General features: G+C 34.8%; 3 protein-coding genes across 4 annotated transcripts; 2 read left to right on the top strand and 1 right to left on the bottom strand.

Annotated features, from left to right (window-relative positions):
• The first annotated feature begins 6,674 nt into the window (after window positions 1-6,674).
• RecQ4 (RecQ4 helicase) lies at window positions 6,675-12,488 on the top strand. Its single transcript, XM_073987628.1, has 8 exons — window positions 6,675-6,901; window positions 6,958-9,090; window positions 9,155-10,683; window positions 10,746-11,060; window positions 11,389-11,564; window positions 11,631-11,788; window positions 11,855-12,013; window positions 12,074-12,488. Exons 1-8 carry the CDS (start codon window positions 6,800-6,802, stop codon window positions 12,305-12,307), a joined length of 4,806 nt encoding a protein of 1,601 aa, XP_073843729.1. The 5' UTR covers window positions 6,675-6,799; the 3' UTR covers window positions 12,308-12,488.
• Window positions 12,489-13,637: 1,149 nt separating this feature from the next.
• Nmt (N-myristoyl transferase) lies at window positions 13,638-17,040 on the bottom strand. Its single transcript, XM_073987644.1, has 2 exons — window positions 16,672-17,040; window positions 13,638-15,342 (listed from the first exon to the last, which is right to left on the bottom strand). Exons 1-2 carry the CDS (start codon window positions 16,871-16,873, stop codon window positions 14,123-14,125), a joined length of 1,422 nt encoding a protein of 473 aa, XP_073843745.1. The 5' UTR covers window positions 16,874-17,040; the 3' UTR covers window positions 13,638-14,122.
• A 3,488-nt stretch (window positions 17,041-20,528) lies between these two features.
• On the top strand, window positions 20,529-21,924 carry LOC141404249 (peroxisomal membrane protein 2). Of its 2 annotated transcripts, none has more exons than XM_073987657.1 (6): window positions 20,529-20,787; window positions 20,870-20,977; window positions 21,046-21,141; window positions 21,211-21,373; window positions 21,442-21,561; window positions 21,628-21,924. In XM_073987657.1, exons 2-6 carry the CDS (start codon window positions 20,889-20,891, stop codon window positions 21,733-21,735), a joined length of 576 nt encoding a protein of 191 aa, XP_073843758.1. In that variant the 5' UTR covers window positions 20,529-20,787; window positions 20,870-20,888; the 3' UTR covers window positions 21,736-21,924. The 2 variants fall into 2 exon arrangements, with proteins under 2 accessions (XP_073843758.1, XP_073843757.1); XM_073987656.1 differs by having other exon boundaries at window positions 20,535-20,722.
• The last annotated feature ends 3,053 nt before the right edge of the window (window positions 21,925-24,977 follow it).

The raw sequence follows: 24,977 nt of genomic DNA on the forward strand, positions 1-24,977 counted from the left end.
CTTAGCGTCAGCTTGAGTTTGGATGTTAACTTACCGACAAATTTCGTTAATTACCGAAATTATAAGCATTTCAATTTTACCGATTTTTGTCGGTAAGTCAAAAAATGAGTTACAGAATTCCACTACTGACCTACCTTCCAAATTATTGTACCATGGTTACACGTACACATTTTTCGGAAAAGTAAAATACATTGAGCAAAATGTCAAGAAAAGCATTGACATTTCCGCCATTTGCATCTCCAAATTAATGGTGTTGACAACTTAACGATAATATCGATAACAATCGATATTTTAAAATATTATATCGAAAATATCTAATGTTGGGAATATCGATGGTTTGCCAGCTCTAGTACACACCATGGTAGAACAAATACAAGGTAAAGTTAATACTACAACAAATACAACTCGAACAACAACCACAAAGGAATTTGTTTTTGTTTGGAACGTTATGCCAAGTTTACACTTGCGTTCCAAAATCCACTGGATTTCACGAAATCCTGAAATACACCCCCGTGTTTACACTTATTTTTTGTCGATTTCAAACATATTACAATGATCAAGGTAGATGCATATGCGCAGCTGATCGAACATGAATTTTCAAAACAAGTTGTTGTAAATTGAATTAATCATCAAAAATATACGACAATATAGAACTTTACAACTTTATTTGGAAAATTATCCTAAAATTATCCATATATCGTATTAATTGTGTAAAGTACTAACAAATGAAAAAAAGATTTTATCGTTGAGACTTCGTTATAATAAATATTGATAGATAAAAGTTTTGCTCAGAACCTGCACAATATTAGTATTTGCAGTAGATTTCCCGTTTAGTGCTAAGAATGCGTTCCTGTACTCCGAAATCAAGCAAGACTTCCACTTCTCTTTAAACAAAAATAGCGCCGAATAAAAAACACCCTCTTATCCTATTTTCTGCCATACAACTTGGCCTAGTAGAAAATAACAGCAAGCATGTTCATTGGCATCTAAAATGATAGCTGATACGTTGATTTTGACATTTATGCTGGAGTTTTTGCAATTTCATTTTGTCATTTTTCCGTTCCCGTATTTTTTAAGAAATTTGTATGGGGAAGCAATTTTTGACAATCAGCTCTTTTTTTCTAACATTACCATTAATAAGTAAAAAAGCATTAAGTTCGGCCGGGTCGAAATTTTCATACCCTCCACCATAAAATCTTCATTCCTGTCCCCAACTTTAAGTGAGTACGTTAAAATGTCAGATTATGTACATAAAATGCTTCATTCGGGAGGCCTTTTTTATGGTGCCTATATCTAAATGTTGACAATTTTTGGTGGGCTAGAAATTGGGAGGTACTGTTATATAGGGGTTATAATAAAACATGGGCCTATGTTGACAGTTTTTGATGGGAGCCTTTAATGTCAAATAACTCCTAATTCGGTTAAAAAATTTAGCTAGAATCCTCAAAATATCGAAAATCGGTACATAACGTGGGAACTTCAAATGTCATTAACAGCTCGTTCGGAGGTATCTAGGCTATACGAAAATATGAACTTAAATGAACAATTTTTGTTGCAGAATTTTTGTTGAATTTTAAATTTCAAATTACAGAAAGTTCGTCCAAAAAATAAAGCTAAGGTACGGAAAATCGGGAGGTTTGTTTTGGGGCTATACAAAAACATGGACCTACGTTCGGTAAAACATTTTAAGTAAAATCCTCAAAGTGCCGAAAATCGGGAAGTATCGTTATATTGGGGCTATGTTGAAAATTGTTCATGCAGATGTGTGGTGACCACTACAACCTTCAAATGTCAAATTACAGTTAGTTCTGTTAAAAATTGTAGCTAAAATTGCCAAATTACTGAGAATTGGGAGGTACCGTTACATGGGAGCTATATCCGAACATGGACCTATGTTGACAATTTTTGATGGAGAGGTGTTGACCACTAAGAACTTCAAATGTCAAATTACTGCTAGTTCGGTTTAATATTGTAGCTAAAATCATCAAATTACTGAAAATCGGGAAGTACCGTTATATGGGGGCTTTCTTGACAATTTTTGGTGGAGAGGTGTGGTGACCACTAAGAATTCCAAATGTCAAATGTTCAAATTACAGATAATTCAGTTAAAACTTGTTGGTAAAATTCTCAAAATACCGTAAATCGGGGGGTACCGTTATATGGGGGGTATACCAAAACGTGGACCTATGTCCACAACTTTTGTTATATAAGTTTATTGACATTTAAGAACCCTAAATGTCAAATTATAGCTACATCGGTCTAAAAATTTAGCTGAAAACGTCAAAATACCGTAAATCGGGGCTACCGTTATATGGGGGCTACACCAAAACGTGGACCTATGTCCACAAATTTTGTTATATAAGTTTATTGACACTTAAGAACCCTAAATGTATAATTTGACATTTAGGGTTCTTAAATCGGTCTGAAAATGTAGCTACAAACGTCAAAATACCGCAAATCGGGGGGTACCGTTATATGGGGGCTATACCAAAACGTGGACCTATGTCCACAAGTTTTGTTAAATAAGTTTAATGACACTTAAGAACCCTAAATGTCAAAATATAGCTAAGTCGGTCTGAAAATGTAGCTAAAACCGTCAAAATACCGTAAATCGGGGGGTACCGTTATATGGGGGCTATACCAAAACGTGGACCTATGTCCACATCTTTTGTTATATAAGTTTATTGACATTTAAGAACCCTAAATGTCAAATTATAGCTACATCGGTCTGAAAATGTAGCTAAAAACGTCAAAATACCGCAAATCGGGGGTACCGTTATATGGGGGCTATACCAAAACGTGGACCTATGTCCACAACTTCTAATATATAAGTTTATTAACACTTAAGAACCTTAAATGTCAAATTATAGCTACATCGGTCTGATAATGTAGCTAAAAACGTCAAAATACCGTATATCGGGAGGTACCGTTATATGGGGGCTATACCAAAACGTGGACCTATGTCCACAACTTTTGTTATATAAGTTTATTGATACTTAAGAACCCTAAATGTCAAATTATAGCTAAATCGGTCTAAAAATGTAGCTAAAAACGTCAAAATACCGCAAATCGGGGGTACCGTTATATGGGGGCTATACCAAAACGTGGACCTATGCCCACAATTTTTGTTATACATGTTTATTGACACTTAAGAACCCTAAATGTCAAATTATAGCCAAATCGGTCTGAAAATGTAGCTAAAAACGTCAAAATACCGTAAATCGGGGGGTACCGTTATATGGGGGCTACACCAAAACGTGGACCGATATAGCCCATCATCGAACTTGACCTGCCTGCAAACAAAAGACGCATTTTCCTATCCTATCTCCATTTTTGTGGATGCTAGAGTGATTACCACAGACGGACGGACGGACGGACGTTCTCAGATCGACTTAGAATTTTACCCTGATCAAGAATATATATACTTTATAGGGTCGCAAATGAGTATTTCAATGCGTTACAAACGGAAAAACAAACTTAATATACCCTCCATACTATGGTGGAGGGTATAAAAAAGTACGGGAACACAATGAAAAATAGCATTGTAACAAAGTAATAAAATTTTTTTTTGCATGTTTACAAATTTTGAAACTACATTTTTTGTTGCAGCAATTGACCATCTACCTTATTTATTCTGATACGTGAAAAGTGTTGCAACTTTTGGTACTTTTTTAGGCAAAAACAGGGTTGTATATCATGTGTACTGTGATTTCGATGTTGATTTCGCTGAAATCACGAAATGAGATTATTTCATTTTTGTATGCGAAATCATGAAAAATTTTGCTTGATTCCGCGCGAAATCACGAAACGCCTTCGAAATCACGAAAAGACGCCAAATGTAAACTAAGCATTAGTGTCAAATATAAATGTAAACAAAATAAGGAAATGTCTATAAATTATTGGAATTTAAAAAACTAATAATTTTTCACATTTGATTGAATATTTTGAAAAACAGAAATGAAAACTCGTTAGATTTTCAGTTTGAATGTTTCCATATCATTCCACTAAATGCACAATATCACGCAGGAAGTAGAATTCTTGCAAAAATGTTTGGGGTCGCTCGTAATTCATTGAAAAAAGAGAAGCTGTTTCAATCTTTTGTTTTTGAAAACAAGAAGCACATGTTTATTAGGGCTTTATTATTTTCAAGTTTAACAAAATACCACACATATTAACAAATATTGTACCGCCTCTATAAGTGGTGTTTTAGTGTGCGACATGTCGTTCGGGCCTGGAGGAGGTTACATGTCAATGATATGAAGGAGTCTTTATGGGAAATTGTTTTTATTTCAGATGAATAATTTTTTTCTTCAAAAAATATATGTCCCTAATATACATCGAACATAGAAATAAATATATAAAATGTCGTATGGAATTTGACACTAATACTACAGCCCAGTTCAGTCAGCTGGGTATTGCTGCTACCTTTTCTTGTTCTACCATGAGTACACACGATCAGTTTTGACCAGGGATGGAAAATTCAGAACAGTAGTACTTTTTTCAGCACCACTTCACCATTTCACATACTCTAGTCCCACAGGTTGAAAATTTTTTGGTCTGTTCCAGAACTGCAAGAATCTACTAATTTGTACTATTTTTTCCGATAACATAAAGGAAAAATTGTTATCGTAGTAAAAATTAGTAGATTCTTGCAGGTTCCTTAACAGAGCATTTATGTGAAACTAAAAATTCAAAATTCACACTTTTGGTCTATTCCAGTACTACACATTTTTACTCCGATAACCGATTTTTCCTTTATGTTTTCGAAAAGAATAGTAAAAATGTGTAGAAATGTGCAGTACTGGAACATACCATTTGCTTCCAAGATTAATATTGTATTGTTGTATTGTTGCTTTTTACTGAGTAAAATTTTTAATTTAAAAAAGTAACTTTCCAATGAAAAAAGTACCTTTTCAGTACTTTTTGGAATTTTTAATTTTTCATCCCAGAACTGCAAGAATCTACTAATTTTTACTATTTTTTTCGATAACATAAAGGAAAAATTGTTATCGTAGTAAAAACTAGTTGCTTCTTGCAAGTTCTGGAACGTTCGTGCAGTACTGGAATAGACCATATATTAAAGAGAGAGAGACATGTCAAAACAATGTTTGTGTATGCAGACTTTCAAGGCCAGAACAGAATCAGTCGTCGCTTGCTTTGCTTGCTTCCCCAAATGTCAAATTATAAAGGAATGCCAGAGCCTCTTTGCAAATCCGCCTGCGTTCTCCTTTAGGAGGCTCTGGCATTCCTTTATAATATGACACTTGGGAAGCAAGCAAAGCAAGCGACGATTGATTCTGTTCTGGCCTTTACAGTTTTAACTGCGATTTTTTTTTTTAATTTTTGGGTTGAATTTTTCTACATGTAATTTAAAATATAATCATTTTATATATAACTGCTAAACTTAAATAACGACGGGACGTACACAAGTATTTCACCAACCTACCAAAACAACCCTCTCTGAGCGTCCGCATTACCCAAATACGTTGAGTCCCACATCACATTTAAAACACAAAATCCGCGACCGAAACTTACTTAACTATTTTCATTCGCAAAACAAATAATTTTCCTTTGCAATGAATAGTATTTCATGTTTTGTTGGGCATTTGATTTTAAAATACAAAACACACACACATACAAACAATAACGTTCTGTCAAAGTTAAACTTTTTCAACTTACAAAAAGTATACGCTCGACGTATTTCGGTAGTTCTCATAAGAATACATGTGTTCTACTTTTTTCACCACACACGCCCTGGGTATACGTCCGTATATAGGTATGGGCCTAATAGTAATTTAAATAATTTCATTAGAAATTTGAATTATGTTAACTTTGAATGTGCATTATTTTGTTTTTGATTTTCTCCATTTCTCCTAAAAATAACAAAAACGTTTAAAAAATTAGAATAATTTATGTACTTCTTATGTACTTTTCTTTTTAAAATGACGTGCATTTTCTTTAAAATTCCGTTATTCTACCGATATTCGGTATTTCAACCGAAAATTTTCGTTAATTAACGATATCGGTTCGGTAGAAAAAAAGTTCTGTAACTCATTTTTGCTGTTATCGATAATTGTCGGTAAAATTAAAATGCTTTTAACTTCGATAATTAACGAAATTTTTCGGTAAGCTAACGACGAATAAAAAGTTGTCGCTAGCCTCTACCGACACAAACAGTGTTGCCAACTTTTCTTTGTGTTTTTAGTCATAATTTTGTGATTTAATTTTACCGATTTTTGTCGGTAACAGCAAAAATGAGTTACAGAATCCCACTACTGGTTTCTGTTGTAGTTGCTGCATCTATATGAGCTCTGTTCCTTTACGTTCAAGAATCTTCAAGTTTTACCACTTTTTACTTGAAAAGCGTTCCTTTACTTCTGAGACTATACAATTCATATGGGAGCAGTTTACAACTTTTACTACTTTTGCCGGTTTTACCATTTTCAAAAGTAAAGGAACAGACCAATGGTAATTGTGCCATAATTGGTTTGTTCCACTACTGCACATTTCTACACATTTTTACTATTTTTTTCGATAACATAAAGGAAAAATCGGTTATCGGAGTAAAAATGTGTAGAAATGTGTAGTACTGGAACAGAGCAAATGTAAACGTACCACTCTTTCCTTCACAATACAACTATATCTAATTACGACACGTGATCCACTAACTCCACCTACTTGTCATTCTAAAAAATTAGCGCGAATATTTGTTATTGTTGTGTGTTAACAATTTTTCGCGATCAATCTTATAACAAAATAAAAAAATAAATGTTTTTTTGTTTTCTTATAACTTAATAAAATGGATGACCCCGTATTCAAACAAAAATATCAAAAATACAAGTTAAGAGTAAAGTTATGGGAGAAGGATTTTAAAAAGAAACATGGACGTGTTCCTTCCAAGGTAGTTAATATTGCTAAATATCTAAATATCAACAATAAATTGTTTTCTTGTTTTAGTATGACATTAGGGAAGCTTCCCAGGAGATAAGAGATTCTTATAAGATGTATTACAAACTTAAGACATCATTTTTGGAAGATACCCTAAATGACGTTTTGTCCGATGATGGCTTTGATGTTTTGGAAATGTCACAGATGTCTCAAACCAATGGCGACCTCGACATTAGTCTCAACGAGGAGAGCATAAATGGTGGACCCAAGCTACCACTAGATATAAGTGCGTTAGTAGATTCTCAGCCTGGTGATCATCAGGAAAATTGCAATGGTTTCTCCAACGTTCAAGATATACCAAATAGTGCGCCCGTATTTACTGAACCTCGCGTGTTGAAAGAGTTCGAGGCTGTGGAGGAGCTAGACTTAAATAAAAAAGCTTGGGGAGCCAAAGTATCGATGAAGCAAGCAGTGCCTGAACCTATTGAAAAGAAAGACACTCCACGCCGAAGTCTAAAACCAAATTTAACTGCAAAGCTTTTCAACAACTCTTCATTTTCCAAGAGAAATCCTAGAAAATCAGTTTCAAAATCGAATCTTGATAATTCATTGAGAAACAACAATAACAACTCTACGCTTAGTGATACCCTAACCTCAACCAAGGACGTTTTGCCAGACTTGGAGACAATTCTACTACAAAAGGCCAAGGAACAACAGACGGTACAAAATATTAATGCTAATCCTCTTTTGTCAGTTGACAAAAACAGGGATGGTTTAAAAACCCAAGTAGATGAAGGATGGCTTGAAAGAAATGCCCAGCAAAATGGAATTACTAGGAAGCCCTTGAGGAAGCCCATAAATATTGAACAAAACAATAATTTACCAACACCTCCAAGAAAAAGTACATATGGATTATCCAATATTGATGTTAGTAAATTGCAAACAACAGGAGACAATCATGCGGAGCCACCCAAACCGGATTTGGAGAGTACGGAAACAACTGTTTCAAATGGTCATGATAGCCTCGAGGACACGCCTCATTATCAAGAAATGCCTGTAGAGGAGCCGAATAGGAAACCTTCCAAAAAACCATCTAAAGTTAGTGATTCGGACTCAGATTCTGTTGTGGGAGACAGTGAAGACGAAGTTGAGCCACCTGAATATCGTCATATTGTAAAACGTAGGAGAATAGTTCCATCCACATCCCCAAAAACTGAAACAAATGTCCCAGCGGAAGTTCACCAAAAAGAAGAAGCAAGAGTTTCTGTCAAAAATGAAACTAAGCCTCCAGAGGCCACAGATCCATTGGATCATTCTCAAGAAGGGGAAGACTTTAATGCTGATTCAGATAAAGATGAAGATTATCAACAACCCAAAGTTGGAAAACGAAAGAAGGCGGTGGCTAAACGAAAGACAACAGCAAAACCTAAAAAAGCATCACCAAAAGAAAAACCAAAGCCAAAACCTAAAACAACTGCTGCAAAGACTAGAGGTTCGAAGAAGGCCACCAACGATACTCCAGAGGCGGAGAAGGAGGAAGAGGAAACTCCTCCTGATCCCGAAAATCTTAAATATACTCTTGCCCTAGAAAGTGGTGATATTACATCTGTTCCGCGTATCAAACAAAGCGATCTGGATAAAGCCGACCATCTTGCCCAAGAGTATATAAACAGTATGGCTCCTCTTGGCGGTGCTACAGCTAAACCTGTTCCCGTAACTGTGGCCGATGAAAAGAGAGCAGCAGCTAGACGCAAATTGGAAGAGAAGATTGCCAGTGGCAAACTAAATGAGAACTTTGTTACCATTAATATACAGAAGAAGACGTTCGTACGTGGCAAAAAGACCATCAACTATTCCAAATACAAGAAAAAAATGTGGAAAGATAAAAAACGTGTGGCTGCATTAACTGGTCCCAATATGGATATGGGAGGTTGTGATGGTGGTACATTGAAATGTTTTACTTGCGGCCAGGCTGGACATTTCGCACAAAATTGTAAGGTGAAAGGTGACTCTTTGCTGCCGCTGACTGCCCAACTGGAGGAAGATCCGTCACCGTTTCCAACCTTGGAGGAAGCTGAACAAATGGCTAGTCGGTCAGCATTGGCTGCACATAGTCGAAATATTTCCAAATTGCCACAGGCAGCTAATGCTGCTATTTATCAAAGTGACAAATTGGAAGAGGATAGTGAAGTAGGAAATGAGGTGGGTATGACGAATTTTGTTAGGGGAACTGTTGATTTGAAACAGTTATGTATTTTTCTTTTAGATTCAAGTGCCTACTGATGACGAAAGCAGCAGCGAAGAAGATGTTAAAGACAATGATGGTGGAGATGATGCCCCCGAAGATATAGTAATGGAAACAGATGACGAGTTAGATGAATTTGATATGGACAATGCCATTAATACTCAAGAAAAATCAGTATCACCAATTAAAAAATATGTTGGGCATAAAATTCCTGAATCATTTCTTAAAGCTGCCGGTTTGGATAATGACACAACAGATACACCAAATGCTCCCTCTAAAATGGGAGATGTTAGTCCCATCTATGATCTCAATCCGGATGGCAGTGTTAAGGAAGTTACACCCGAGGTTCTTGAGGCTTTACGCATGTTTGGCCATACCAACTTTCGCAAGGGTCAAGATCGTGCTGTTATGCGTATTCTATCGGGTATGTCCACTTTGGTAACATTATCCACGGGTAGTGGCAAGTCACTGTGTTATCAATTGCCTGCTTACTTGTTTTCCAAACAAAAGAAAGCCATTACCTTGGTTATTTCACCTTTGGTATCTCTGATGGAGGATCAGGTGACGGGAGTTCCACATTTTCTAAGAGCCCATTGTTTGCATACCAATCAAACGCCACAACAAAAAATGAAAATCATGCAGCTCATAGCTGATGGAGAAATTGATGTGCTGCTTGTATCTCCTGAAGCGGTGGTGTCAGGGGAACGTTCCACTGGCTTTGGTTCAATTCTACGTCAACTACCACCAATAGCATTTGCCTGTATTGATGAGGCCCATTGTGTTTCCCAATGGAGTCACAATTTCCGTCCCAGCTACTTGATGATCTGTAAAGTTTTAAAGAAGAATTTGGGCGTAAAGTGTGTTTTGGGTCTTACGGCCACGGCTACATTGCCTACCCGTTTAAGTATTATCAATCATTTGGGCATAGTCGATGGAGAGAAGGGCATCATTAGTGATATACCATTGCCCGACAATTTAATACTTTCCGTGTCCAAAGATGAAAATCGTGATGCTGCCTTACTGCAGCTGCTACTAAGTAAACGTTTCGAAAGTTGCCAGTCCATCATTGTCTATTGTACACGACGAGATGAATGTGAACGTATTGCCGCTTTCCTGCGTACGTGTATGCAAGATCGTAAAGCGCCTGAGCCGGAAAAGAAAAACAAAAGAAAACGTATTAACTGGCATGCCGAACCATATCATGCCGGTATGGCAGCATCTCGAAGACGTACCATACAAAATGCCTTTATGAAGAATGAGTTGCGCATTGTTGTGGCCACCATTGCCTTTGGTATGGGTATTAATAAGCCCGATATTAGGGCAGTTATTCACTATAATATGCCAAGGAATTTTGAAAGTTATGTGCAGGAGGTTGGTCGTGCTGGTCGCGACAATAAGGAGTCGCATTGTCACTTGTTTTTGGATGCTCATGGTGGTGATAAGAATGAACTGAGAAGGCATATCTATGCCAATTCCTTGGATCGTCATGTTATACGTAAATTGTTGCAAAGGATATTTGTACCCTGTTCATGCGATAAAAACCTCAAGGAGTGAGTATAACAACATTCATTTGAAATGTCAATTTTTAATGTTGGCCTTCATTTTGTTTCAGTGGTGTTCCAATAAAACCTTTGCCATTATATTCAAAAGAATCCCGCTCAGAAGAAGTGAATATAGATGCTTCGAATTTTGGCAATATGCATGGCGAAACAGATGTTCCTGTACCAGAGCCCAGACATCACATATGTCCTGGCCATGAGATTGGGTTTTCCATTGAAAAAACCGTTGAGGCTTTGGATATACCGGCCGAAAATATTTCTACTTTATTGTGTTATATGGAACTAGATAATCGTTGGTGTATGAATGTCCTTAGTAATGCCTATATAAAGGCCAAAATTATTTCTTATGGTGGACCCAAGTATCTCAAGTAAGTTTGAAAATATTTCTAACATATCTATGAGTTAGGCTGAGAGGTCGATTATGGATAGCAACCCAACTCCAGTTGCGATGCTCACAGCAAATTTAGTATAAAAATTTTCTATTTCCGCATTAAAATTTATATTTTTTTACAATTAAATTTATAAGTGAAGGTTCAAAACACCGACATTGATTGAATTTTACACAAATTTCCCCATTTTTTCTCATTTCAATTGCATGATTTTCTCTTCTGGCAACGCAACTACAGTTCAGTTGCTATCCTAAATTGACCCCTTATCAATTCCTCTATAATGTTTTATTTATTTATTTCATTTTAGACATGCTGCCAAAGAATGCCCACCCTTGGCTATGGCCATAGCTTTGGAAATAAAGAATGGCTCCTTTAAAGAAGATTCCAATATTATAGAATTTTCAGTTGTTGATATTGCAGCAGCAATTGGTTGGAATAGTGGCGTTGTTAAGTATCAATTGAAAAATTTGGAATGGGTACAAGGTAGGTTGATTGGATTACATCGACTCCAAAATAGCTAACACTGAATATCTGTCATTTCTCCCCCAGTAAATGGCTATCCAAAACGATCTCCCATTACCGTTAGTTTCTATGATTTGGGTTTCCGTTTAAAAGCACCTGGAGACTTTACAATAGAAGAAATAGATGATGCCTTAGATATATTATATACGAGATGTGTGAAACAGGAAAAGACACAATTAATCCAGGTAAGACGAAATACGTAAAAGTTATCATCACAATAACAATATTGGTTTATTATTTTTTCCCCCTAGTTACAATATGTTTTTCAAGGCTTATCTTCGGTGGCCTATAATACCCATGTACCGTGCTGTAGTGAAAACTTTTCTCATGCTAGATCGGATCAGCTGAAGGGTATTATACGTGACTACTTCCGTAATGATTATCCTAAAGACTTGAAATTGGAAGTTGAGGTATGTGGACACAACAGAAAATCATTTTTTTACTATTTTTATAAATCTTTTTTTTTTCAGGAATCAAATGTTTCGGATGGTGATATTGAATCAGATGTTATAGCTCTCATCAATATGTATCCCGAAAATAATTTCACTGGACGTAATGTGGCTCGTATATTTCATGGTATTTCAAGTCCCAATTATCCAGCTGTTATGTGGTCACGTTGTAAATTTTGGCGTGCCCATTCAAAGACTGATTTTAACCGTATTGTACGATTGGCTAATGGTGTTATTGTAAAAATGCGCATGTAATATGAAATATGTAATGCAGTTTCTGCCAATTGTTTCCCCAAACCTCAATTTATTTGTTAATCATTTTTGTAGCATTGTGCGATTTTAAGTCTGTGTGTGTGATTCAAATTGTAATTTAAAAAAAAGCAAAATTGTACGTGTGTTTATTCATAATAAAATTTATAATTTTGTTTGGTTAAAACCTCTGTGTTTTATCATTTTGTTACAGGATCCAATTGCTGGGAAGTTTCCTCAGGCCAGGTCAACAGCGATAGTCCTCATACAAATTCAATTTGGCTGTCACTCCACATACTCTTTGTATCCATTAAGCAATTGTTCTACTTATCGTAGCAGTGAGGTAGGTGGTTAGCATTGTTAACCAGAGAATGTCGATTCCAACCACCTCTGAGGCTTATGTTACCAGCATCAGAAGGAAGTTTGCATTGCTTGTTGTTGTCATAGTATAAATGCTCGTCGTGCATATTTTCAGACAAATGCATGATTTTGACTGTACAAAAATCGTTCGCGTTAGATGGTTCTTCTCTGAATACGACTTCCACACTGTTTCTCTGTACTTCTGCGCAACTGCATCAGTGTGAATGCTGCCTGATCGATATGATCACTTGGGTACCTTTGGAGCTCTCTCTCTCTACATAATACTAATTCTGTGAGACCATAGAACTGTAGCGATTCTGCCTCGGAACAGTGGATATTTTGCATGTTGTCGTCAATTCTTTTTCAAATGGAAATTCGGACGAATGCACCATTCAAAACGTAACTGAGCCTAAACTTCTCTCTTCAGCTGCGAGAGATGAGAGGCGTACTCCGAGGACTGGCAGGGCAGCTTTCTGCCAGGTCTGAGTACTTTTCAAAAGAAATTGCAGCTTGTGTAAATGTTGTCACTATTCAATCATTCTGCAATTGCTTTTAGCTTCATGATTAGGAAGTGCTGGCTTGAATAAGCTCAACCACAGTAAAAGCAACGCTTCTGAGTTTGAATTTTCACCATAAATCTGCAGGACGTTGTGGGCTGTTGACTTCCTTTTGCGTTCCCTGACTCTGGGTTTGGTTCGAAGAGGCTCATTTGCTAATCTTATTGTGATGAGAGTGGAATATTTAACAAGGGCTACAATCATTGTTCTGTCACACGGCATTTTCTGGTTGATTGATTGCTCTTCAGACTTTTCACATCCAAACATTTAAATCGAGCAGAAACTCAATGAAGTTTCACAAATTTATTAATCGCCACTTACAAATTGTCCATCCGCTGTGGAAACATTCACACTTCAGGTGTTCCAAAATGTTTATGTTCTTCAAAGTAATTAATACAACCATAATCAATATGAACCAATTTTTGTGTATTTGCTTTTTATTTTGAAAAAAAATGTTCTTTTGAAATCAGTATTTTGAAATTGTTTGTTGTAATATCTCAACAAATCTACAAAACAGAAAATCATATAAGCTAATTGTGTTTGTTTGTTTGTTTTTAGAAAGGAATCAATAGTGAAACATGATGATGATCATTCGATATAAAAAAGAACTACATATTACAATAGATGTAAACAATTGAATAACACTATGATGGCATTTATGTATGTATTGTAAATCATACAGTGTTTGTGTCTAATAGATGTGTGTCTAAGATTTTAGAGTTATAGTTGAATTCAAAACTAAATTATAAAGAGGAGAAACGTAAAGTACAATTACAGGCAATGGTTATTAGGTAAAGATCTTTTTGGGCACTATGTAAATATATTATTACAAAAAAATACATATGTATACATGCGCGTATTCTTTTTTCCTCTGCATTATTCTCAAAACGACTACTGGAATCATCTACATTAGTATCAAAGCTACGTCTTGGGGCTTCATGCTGGGACACCGCCAGTTGTATAAATAGTATTGCAAATTGCCATCACCGGGACCGAATTTCAATGGCCTTAAGAATGTGTTGTTCTCCATTAAATCAAGAGCATTGTACACGTCCATTTGAATGTTTTTGGCTGAGATGAGGGCATCATTGATTAATTCCAACCATGGCGTCTTAGTCGATATATTATAGAATGAGTAGGCTCCACGCAGTGTTTTATGCACTGGATGATGCATCACAGACGAAGGCAAACAGTAGAAACTTGTTAGATCTGTAATGTTGCCCTTGTCATCCTCGACAATGAAGCAATCGATGATGCCCTCTTTGGGCGTGAACCAATGACGGAATTCTTCCTTGCTAAAAACGGGACACAAACTGAATTTTTTCATATACTCGTCAAAGAGCTTGAGGGCTTTGTCCATATCTTTGGGTTCGATGCGACGATAACCTTTAGTCTTAGGTTGATCTGGTAGTTTGTACAATTTAATTGTACGCTGCATTGTCATATTTCTTGCCAAGTGGGAGAATTTCACTTCGATAAGTTTCTTTGGATTTAAGGAACGATGCCAATAACGGCATGTTGCTACGGGTTTTGGCAAAACTACTCCAGCTGTATAGGCAGCCTGGAATATGCCAGTCAAGTTGACGCGTCTTGTTATTTCCCTAATTAATACTGGGGCTACTCGCTTGCTACGCAGCTTCTTGTGGACACACAAAAAATTAATTTCAACCACTTTTATAACCTTATCATAAGCTCTTAGATTACTTGGTATAGCCGAGATAAATCCAACCAAACGACCTGATTTCACAACACGCACTCCCAAATGCCAATCACGTTTCCAGCCGGGCGACTGCAGAGACCATTTAAGGAATTCCGGTTGATAATCAAACCGAAACATGGCATCATCATCTTCAACATAGTTCTCATTGAGCAGTGTATACAATTCGGTTAGATCACTGCTATTATTCAAATCCAGGGTATCCCATTTAAAACCTTCGGGTAAGGCATACGGATCCGGCCGTATTTCAGAAATATCCTTGTCGGGTTCAATGCATTCATTTGTTGTAATCTCTTCGTATAGTTTAGGCACTGGTTGGGTTGACCAAAAGGCAAATTTTGTCTGACGTGTTTGGCCGGAGACAGCATCTGAAACAGCTTGCAAAAGGTCTTGTCTGTTGAGTAGATCTAAAAACAAAAATAAAACATTTAGTATTTTCATTTGTGGGATAAAAATAAGAAACTCTGAAACCACAAAAAAAAAAAATTGCCCATAAATTTATTCTACCAGCTGGCGGAACACTTGCAACAAATCTATAATTTAAAAGAAAATGTTCCTGTGCACCAGATTTGCTGCTGTCCATAGGAGAAAGTTCTAAATTCCGGCCGAATGACGTCTACTTAGAAAAAATTTACAATTAAAAAAACAGATTTTTCCGCTAGCTGGTAGAACAATAATTTGTTCCAAGGTTTACAATATGTGAACCGTGTCGAATATTGGATTCCGCCTACAATGACACAAAAAGTTAAAAAATAGCTGGGCGCTTTGAGCAATAAATATCTCCTTTCGATAGAGCTTCTTAACCCTGATTGCTATGAAATGTTTATCAGAGGGTACTTAATGTAAATAGCCAACATTTTACGTACATACATACGTACGTCATTATATAGAACGGAGAGAAAGTGGTGTTAATATCGTTCTTGGAGATCTCCCGCCATCCGCCAGAGCAGAAAAACTAATGCTAGGAAGTTTTTTATGTATGTTGCAGAATATCTTCTCTGTCATCAGAATATCTGCCCTGCATGCAAAAACACATGAAATGTTTTGAAAACGTGTTCGATGATTTTATCAGTTCTTGAAGAGCGAAGAACAAACCTAATGTCACTCTGTTACCCCTTTATTGTACTTGCTTTCGACCGGTAATCACGTTGTTGCCTTTACCAACTGTAATTGCATAGACGGTGATCTACAACCCGTAAACATCTTGGGACTCTTACCCAGGATCAAATAATATCCTTATTTTTACATTCTTTCCAATAAAAGAAGGCAGAACGATAGTGTTGGAGTAAGATTTATTTGACATATAGACAGTTGTATTGACATTTGAAATCCAGTGGGTTTATTAAATCTGGTCATATGCAAACGTGCTATAAGCCATTTATTTACAGGGAATCTAGCATAAAATGATCGTACATCCTTCCAGCTACTTCTATGCTACAATAAAGACAAGAAACTACTTTATTAGGGGTGAGTGAGCCAGTCAGCGATAAGAAGAAAAGAAAATAACCACCCTTAGATAATAAAATCAAGATGGTGGGGGAAGGCAATAAAGAAAATGTTTTTCATATAACGCCCGCAGAACATGGAATTGGTGTACAAGGACATTTACTATTATTGCTATTATTTCACAAGGAGTGTAAATACAACAATTTAGTGCCCCTATTCTAAAAACTTATCAGCCACGCCCTTCATTTTGATCATTATGATGTTAAAACAATATAATATTTACAACTTACTTAAATCGGCAGCTAAGTTAACAATTGCTGGAGGTTTCTTTTTGTCGGTATCATCTTCCTTGATGCCCACCAAATTTTTATTTGCACCATCATCGTTCAGGTTTTCTTCTGACTTTTTATTTGCACCGACATCTTCTTCGGCTGGTTTCTTGTCTAGCGTCGTATCCTTGTTTTCATTTGTCTCTATATCTTTGTTGGGCATTTTTCAATACACTATATACTGTATAAAATGTGTTAAATTGTTTCTTTTTTCGGATATTTTTAGTTAGCTTTTTATTTGCTGTTTGTATATAGGTTAGGTTTTTCTTTTCTCGGTCTTTGGTTTTTTTTCGGCACAGGGTTGCCAAGGTATTAATTATTTGTCTGTTTGTTTTTATCGACAATTAGGGTTCTTTAAATCGAATTTCATCTGCAAGACATTCCCATGTTTACATTAAACAGATTTTAATAAACTAAACTTGTTTTATTTTTAAGTTTTTGCCTTTTTAGGGGCGAAGGCCATTATTTGTGAGATTTGATTAATTTAATTAATCGAGCTTTTTATGAATGTTTTACATTTACGAAATCCACCCGATTTCAACAGTTAATTCCTTTGCGTATACGTCAAATAAAAACTCATCCGAAATCCATTGGATTTGATTTTACGTTTAAGCAGTAGAATTGACAGTTGTAATCGAATGGATTTCGTAAATGTAAACCAAACATTATATTATTTGTTGTGCTGATGAACAAAGTTAACCTAATACTATGTTAACATTTACGAAATCCACTCGATTTCATCTGTCAATTCCTTTGTGTATACGTCAAATGAAAACTCATCTGAAATCGATTGGATTTCATTTGACGTTTGAGCAATGGAATTGACAGTTGAAATCGGATGGATTTCGTAAATGTAAACATAGTATAATGATTGGTATACATTTACGAAATCCACTCGATTTCAACTGTCAATTCCTTTGCGTGTACGTCAAATAAAAACTCATCCATTAATTTGGAGATGAAAATGGCGGAAATGTCAATGATTTTCTTGAAATTAGGCAAAAGTAGTTCACCGGAATGTAAAGGAGAATAAACAACAGCTTTTATTTTATAAAAAAAATGTAAAAAATACCGAAAAATGTGTACGTGTGACTACGGACTTACTTTCTTACACACACATAACCGAAAAGCAGCGAAATTTCTATTTATTTCAATGGATTTCAGGTTAGGGGTTTTCATTCCGATAATATCGATAGGCAAAACTATCTACCGATATTGATATTTAAAAAAACAATCGATATTATCGATAGTGCCATCGATTTTTTGCCAGCTCTACTTCTTATAGCCCGTTTCCACGGTACGTCGTTCGTTCTCTATTCGTTGTTCGACCCATAACTACGAATAAATTACTTATTTCCCCACACAAAACTCTATGAACGAACGACGATTTTTCTACGTTGTTCGATTAGAAATACTCTCTGAACGACGAATAAGTATGTCCCATCCCTAACAAATGAGAGAATTTATCGAAAAAATTAATTATGACATGTCTAAATTCAAAATTGAAAAATTTGTTGAAAACACAAAAATTTTTAGAAAAAAGGAAAAAGATGAATGAAAATTAATAACCTAAACATTTTATATAGATGCAGAAGGAAGATGGTTGTGTTTTCTTCTTAATTCCACACACATTTCTTGTCCATTAGTTCAAAATCGCGTAAAAATTCAGAAACAAAAAGGAAACAAATACCTGAAAGTCTGTATACACAAATATTGTTTTGACATGTCTCTCTCTCTCTCTCTCTTTAATTTTGAAAATAGAAACATATAAAAATATATTGAAAATACAAAATTATTCAGAATTTATGAAAAAATGAATGAAATGTGTGTAGTTAAATATAGAAGATACATTTGAAGGAAAGTCTATTGATTTTCCTATCCATTTAATGTATATTTTATGTGTTTTCGGTTTAAACTTCCCTGAAAACAAGGAAACAAAAATGTAGGAAATTTTGTTTATGTTTCTGTTAATTACGAATGGTGTCGTGGAAACGGGTTAATTCGTGTACGTCGTTCGACAGGCGAACAACGTAATTGATACGCTCGTGTGAACATGACATTACCCATAAGCTCAAAACATTTTCATGAAATTTTTCATAGTCTGGTACAAGACTTAATTACAAAATATTTTTTTTAAGGATTTGACACTTCATATTCGAAAAGCTGGTGTGATACCACTACCTTGACACCATCTCTTTTTAAAGTAAGCCAAGCAAAGGTTTATTGTTTTTCACAAGGCAAATTCATATAAGGTATATGCATGAATTACAACAACTAATAAATTTACAAAAACAACATTGTTGTTATTGAAAATTAATTGTCAAAGATAAATAAATATTGAATAATAGGGTCGTTCCAAAAATTTGTTCAGGAAAAACATAAATACATTTTGAAAATCATCTAAAATAGAAAAAAATTTGAATCAAAATGTAAATATAACGCATTCAGAACTCTCGTAGGTAATTTTTACTACTCGTTTATGATGAAAAGAAGTATTTTATGGTAGCAAATTTCGAAGTTTCAAATTTCACGAGTAGACCCTATTACATTTTGAAAACCAAATTTACAAAAAAGTAAAAATACAGCTGATTGTCACTTCTACCTTCTATAAATGTACCTTGGTTTTTCACAGTAATTGGATAATTTTAACTAATTTCTTTGTATAGCTGTGTTCCTTTACTTACCTGAGGTTACCATTTTAACCATTTGTTACCATTTTTAACCTGCAAAGCGTTCCTTAACCCCGAAAAGTGGCAAAACTGGAAGCAATTTTTAAGAGAGTGAGAGGGGAGAGAGAGCGAAAATGGCTTTCTCTTCTACCACAGGCTACCAGCAAAATTTCTGCAGGTAGAAAATGGCAGAACTGATTTTTCGACTTTTGTTTGACGATTATTTCACAAAATGGACAAAAACCAAAGAAAAAGTCGAACACTGACAACACTAAATTAAAAACTGGGAAATAAAAGACGAAAATTGATTTTTTATGTTTTTTTCTGACATTGCTGCCGGATCTACCATTTTTCCGTTCCTTTACTTTTCTGGTAAAAATGTTCATGAGAGAGCAATTTTGAGTATTTTTGACACTTTTCTCTTTTACCATTCTTACCATTAAAAAAGTAAAGGAACAAAGCTTATGTGAATACGAGAAACATATGTCCTGTTCCCGTACTTTATAAAGTGGTAAAAGTCGTAAAAGTTGTAAAAGTCGTAAACGATTTTCATATAAATTTTGTGTACGGGAACGCAAAATGTGTAAAAGTGGTAAAAATTGTAAAAACTTTTTAGTTCTGGAACAGAGCTATAATTAAATTGCACTCAAATATCTGCAAAAATCGAATTGACATTGAAGGTAGAAACACAATGAGATACGCCGCTATTTCACGCTCAGTTTCATGTAAAAGACCTAGTCCCGGGCCACATAGAGAAATTTTGAAACTTTGTTTTTTTTGGGAAAAACACATAATTTCAAGAAACTAGTGTACACGGTTTCATGTGTTCAGCAATGTTGCTTTTTTGCAATATTCGTATGAAACAAACAGACCGTTTTATTTTACATTTTCTTTTACATTCATGTCAAAATTTCAGTGAAATTACTCTTAGTGTGGCCCGGGACTAATTAGGTAGTACTTGGCCTTTAATCTTATACATGAAACTGAGTGTGAAAAAAACGGCGTATTTCATTCTGTTCACACCTTGATGGTGTTTGATTTATCCAACGAAGGACTTTGATCAAACGAATCAAAAGATCATATGATCGATTTTTAAGTTTTAACCAAGTATCAAAAGATCGAAAAGTCGACTTTTGCTTCGTAATACGTATCCCTAGTTATTATTCAATCTGTATTGACCTACGTTATCATCTGTGTATTGTTGAGATAGTACAAAGATAACGTAGTATTTATTGATATTGCACCGCACTTACTAAACTTTTTTTGTTTTATTTATTTGTGATAACGAACATTCCCACTAGCATAGGCACTTTAGAAATTCAATATTTAGTTTAGCAATCAAGGTATAAGAGGATTAGCACGGACAACAAAGTGCCAAGCATTCGGTTTTGAATTTTTTTCTTTTTGGGTGATTTTAAAGACTTTGCACTTTGAACTCAATCTCAAGTATTTATAGTTCATTATATTAATTAATTTTACTATTGTTTTAGGTAAAAAAACAAAACAAAAATGTCTTTATCCAGGCCTATTTACTCCTTAATGGGAGTTTATTTGGAACAAATGTTCAATCATCCAGTACGCACAAAATCAATTACAGCGTAAGTTGTCCACTCATCCATTTTTGCCGGTATACGGTATACTTCATATTTTCCTATTTGTTTTTTAGCTCTGCTCTTGCTGCATCAGCCAATTATACTTCACAACGTATGGCTGGCAAGGGAAAAATTAATCAACAAAGTGTTTTGTCATACGCCTTGTTTGGGTAATATCCAGTCGCATATCTTTATACTAGAGCAATGTAGAGCAACATTAAATTTGTTTTTTCCTTCAGATTAATTTTTGGTGGCAGTGTCCCACATTATTTCTACAAGACCGTTGAACGTCTATTCCATGAAGACGTCAAATTCAGACGCTTCTTCCAATTTCTTTCTGAACGTTTAGTCTATGCCCCAATTTATCAGGCATTGTCATTGTATTTCCTTGCAAGATTTGAGGTAATTAAAGGCGTACTATATGAATACAATAACATTTTAAACTCCCACTCTAATTTTCCCTGATTTAGATGAAGTCTCACAACGTTGCAATGGCTAATTTAATGAAATTATATTGGCCCTTGTTGAAAGCCAACTGGCAATATTTATCATTGGCAGTTTTCCTTAATATTTACTATGTACCACCCATGGTAAGAAAAAAATCATAGTGTTCATATTAATTTATGGTATTGTAATATATCGCTTTTATCTTACAGTTCCGCACCGTTACAATGAGTTTGGTATCATTTGTGTGGGTTGTTTATATTGCTCACAAACGTCGCCGTTTCCAAGAAAAACAAGAAGCCGCTAGCAAATCAAAATGAATCCAGTAACTTGAATTCCACAACGTAAAAATATCTGGAGTGGGTTATAAATAGTTCTCTTGATTTAACCAGTAGGTAATAAAGGTTATAGAAATTTAAAAATACTAATCTAATAATTTTTATTATATTGTAAATATGAAGATAATCAAAAGCAATTATTATGTTCAAATATACAATTTTTTAAGGAAACTTACTGCATTTTATTTAAATAAACAGCCTGTTTTTGAAACAAACATTTTCTGATTTGCTCGTAAAATTTATGAAAGCACATTTTGGTTTTTGCATTTTTGTTTGTATGGCAAACAAACGAAACTTTTACCCTGCGTTTACACATGACAGGACATTTGAGTACATGTATTGATTAGAGTTGTGTCGTTCATGAACAAACCAGTTCCAAGGTTCGATTCTGTGAAAAGAACTAACGGGTCCGTATCCAGCACATTCGTTTATGTCGTTCATTTAGATTCCTGATGGCCAAGACATTGCTGCTTACAAAATTAGCAACAGAACCACCATAATTAGTTTTGCACACAAAATCTACTTACACAAGCTACGTTAGCGCAATCATCACAAATTATCACGGTTTCATGTGTTATGCAATTTTTCTTTGTTGCAATATTCGTATGAAACAAACAGACCATTTTCTTTTACTTTCATGTCAAAATTTCAGTGAAATTACTCTTATGCGTACTTTATGCTTGGTTTACATTCGGCGTCATTTCGTGATTTCGAAGGCGTTTCCTGATTTCGCGCGGAATCAAGCAAAATTTACCATGATTTCGCATACAAAAATGAAATCATCTCATTTCGTGATTTCAGCGAAATCAACATCGAAATCACAGTACTCATGATATACAACCCTGTCTTCGCTTAAAAAAGTACCAAAAGTTGCAACACTTTTCACGTATCACAATAAACAAGGTAGATGGTCAATTGCTGCCACAAAAAAGTTTAGTATCAGAATTTGTAAACAATGTGAAAAAAAATATAAAATTACTTTGTTGCAATGCTGTGTTCCCGTACTTTTTTAATGGTAGTGTTAGAAAAAAGAGCAAGTTGTCAAAAATTGCTTCCCCATACAAAATTTGTTAAAAAATACGGGAACGGAAAATGACGGAAATTGCAAAAACTCCAAAAGTACCAAAAGTTGCAACACTTTTCACGTATCACAATAAACAAGGTAGATGGTCAATTGCTGCCACAAAAAAGTTTAGTATCAGAATTTGTAAACAATGTGAACAAAAAATATAAAATTACTTTGTTGCAATGCTGTGTTCCCGTACTTTTTTAATGGTAGTGTTAGAAAAAAGAGCAAGTTGTCAAAAATTGCTTCCCCATACAAAATTTGTTAAAAAATACGGGAACGGAAAATGACGGAAATTGCAAAAACTCCAGCATAAATGTCAAAATCAACGTATCAACTATCATATTAGGTGCCAATGAACATGCTTGCTGCTGGTTTCTACTAGGCCAAAATTGTGTGGCAGAAAACAGAAGAAGAGGGTGTTATTCGGCGCTATTTTTGTTTAAAGAGAAGTGCAAGTCTAGGTAGATTTCGAAGTACGGGAACGCATTTTTAGCACTAAACTGGTAAACTACTCCAAGTACTAATATTGTGCAGTTTCTGAGCACAACTTTTATCTATCAAAATTTAATATTATAATATCTTAACGATAAAATCATTTTTTATTTTTTCATTTGTTAGTACTATACACAATTAATACCATTTATAGATAATTTTACGATAAGTTTCCAATTAAAGTTGTAAAGTTCTATATTGTCGTATATTTTTGATAACAACAACTTGTTTTGAAAATTCATGTTCGATCAGCTGCGCATATGCATCTACCTTGATCATTGTGATATGTTTGAAATCAACAAAAAATAAATGTAAACACCGGGGTGTATTTCAGGATTTCGTGAAATCCAGTGGATTTTGGAGCGCAAGTGTAAACTTGGCATTACACGATATGTTATTTTACATATGTGTTGTCACTTTGCGTATACATTTTGTATATAAAAAGTGACAACCCATATGTAAAATACATATCGTGTAAAGTACCCATTAGTATGGCCCGGAACTAAAAGTTTATTTTCAAGTTTCGTAAGTCCTTGGTCACACTTGCGAGTTTCTTGAAACCAATAATAGGAAGAGGCAACATCGCAAGCACAGAAAACCATGTGCACACACTTTAACGTGAAATTTTAAATTTTTGCATGTCCTCTTTATTTCACCATTCGTGTTTGTTTTGTTTATCATTTAAAAATTCGCCAATAAGAACAAAACAAACCAAAAAAAAAAACTAAAATACATGGTAGAACAAATATAATGTCATGTTCACACGAGGGTTTCAATTACGTTGTTCGCCTGCCGAACGACGTACACGAATTAACCCGTTTCCACGACACCATTCGTAATTAAAGGAACATAAACAAAATTTCCTTCATTTTTGTTTCCTTGTTTTCACGAAAATTTGAACCGAAAATACATAAAATATACATTAAATGAATAGGAAAAGCAATATACATTCCTTCAAATGTATCTTCTATATTTAACTACACACATTTCATTCATTTTTTCCATAAATTCTGAATAATTTTGTATTTTCAATATTTTTTTATATGTTTCTATTTTCAAAATTAAAGAGAGAGACATGTCATGTATACAGACTTTCAGTTATTAGTTTCCTTTTTGTTTCTGATTTTTTTACGCGATTTTGAACTAATGGACAAGAAATGTGTGTGGAATTAAGAAAGAAACACAACCATCTGCATCTGTATAAAATGTTTAGTTCATTAATTTTCATTCGACTTTTTCCTTTTTTCTAAAAATTTTTGTGTTTTCAACAAATTTTCCAATTTTGAATTTAGACATGTCATAATTAATTTCTTCGATAAATTCTCTCATTTGTTAGGGATGGGACATACATATTCGTCGTTCAGAGAGTATTTCTAATCGAACAACGTAGAAAAATCGTCGTTTGTTCATAGAATTTTGTGTGGGGAAATAAGTAATTTATTCGTAGTTATGGGTCGAACAACGAATAGAGAACGAACGACGTACCGTGGAAACGGGTTGTAACTTATAAGGTAAAGTAAATACTACAACAAATACAACTCGACCAACAACCACAAAAGAATTTGTTTTTGTTTGTAACGTTACTGCCAGTTGTATTTGTAAACAAAACAATTATTGGAATTTAAAAAGCTAATAATTTTTCACATTTGGTTCAATATTTTGG

The sequence above is a fragment of the Musca autumnalis genome, unplaced genomic scaffold (genome assembly GCF_047663935.1).
Source record: "Musca autumnalis isolate F117 unplaced genomic scaffold, ASM4766393v1 scaffold_4, whole genome shotgun sequence".
Lineage (NCBI taxonomy): Eukaryota > Metazoa > Arthropoda > Insecta > Diptera > Muscidae > Musca > Musca autumnalis.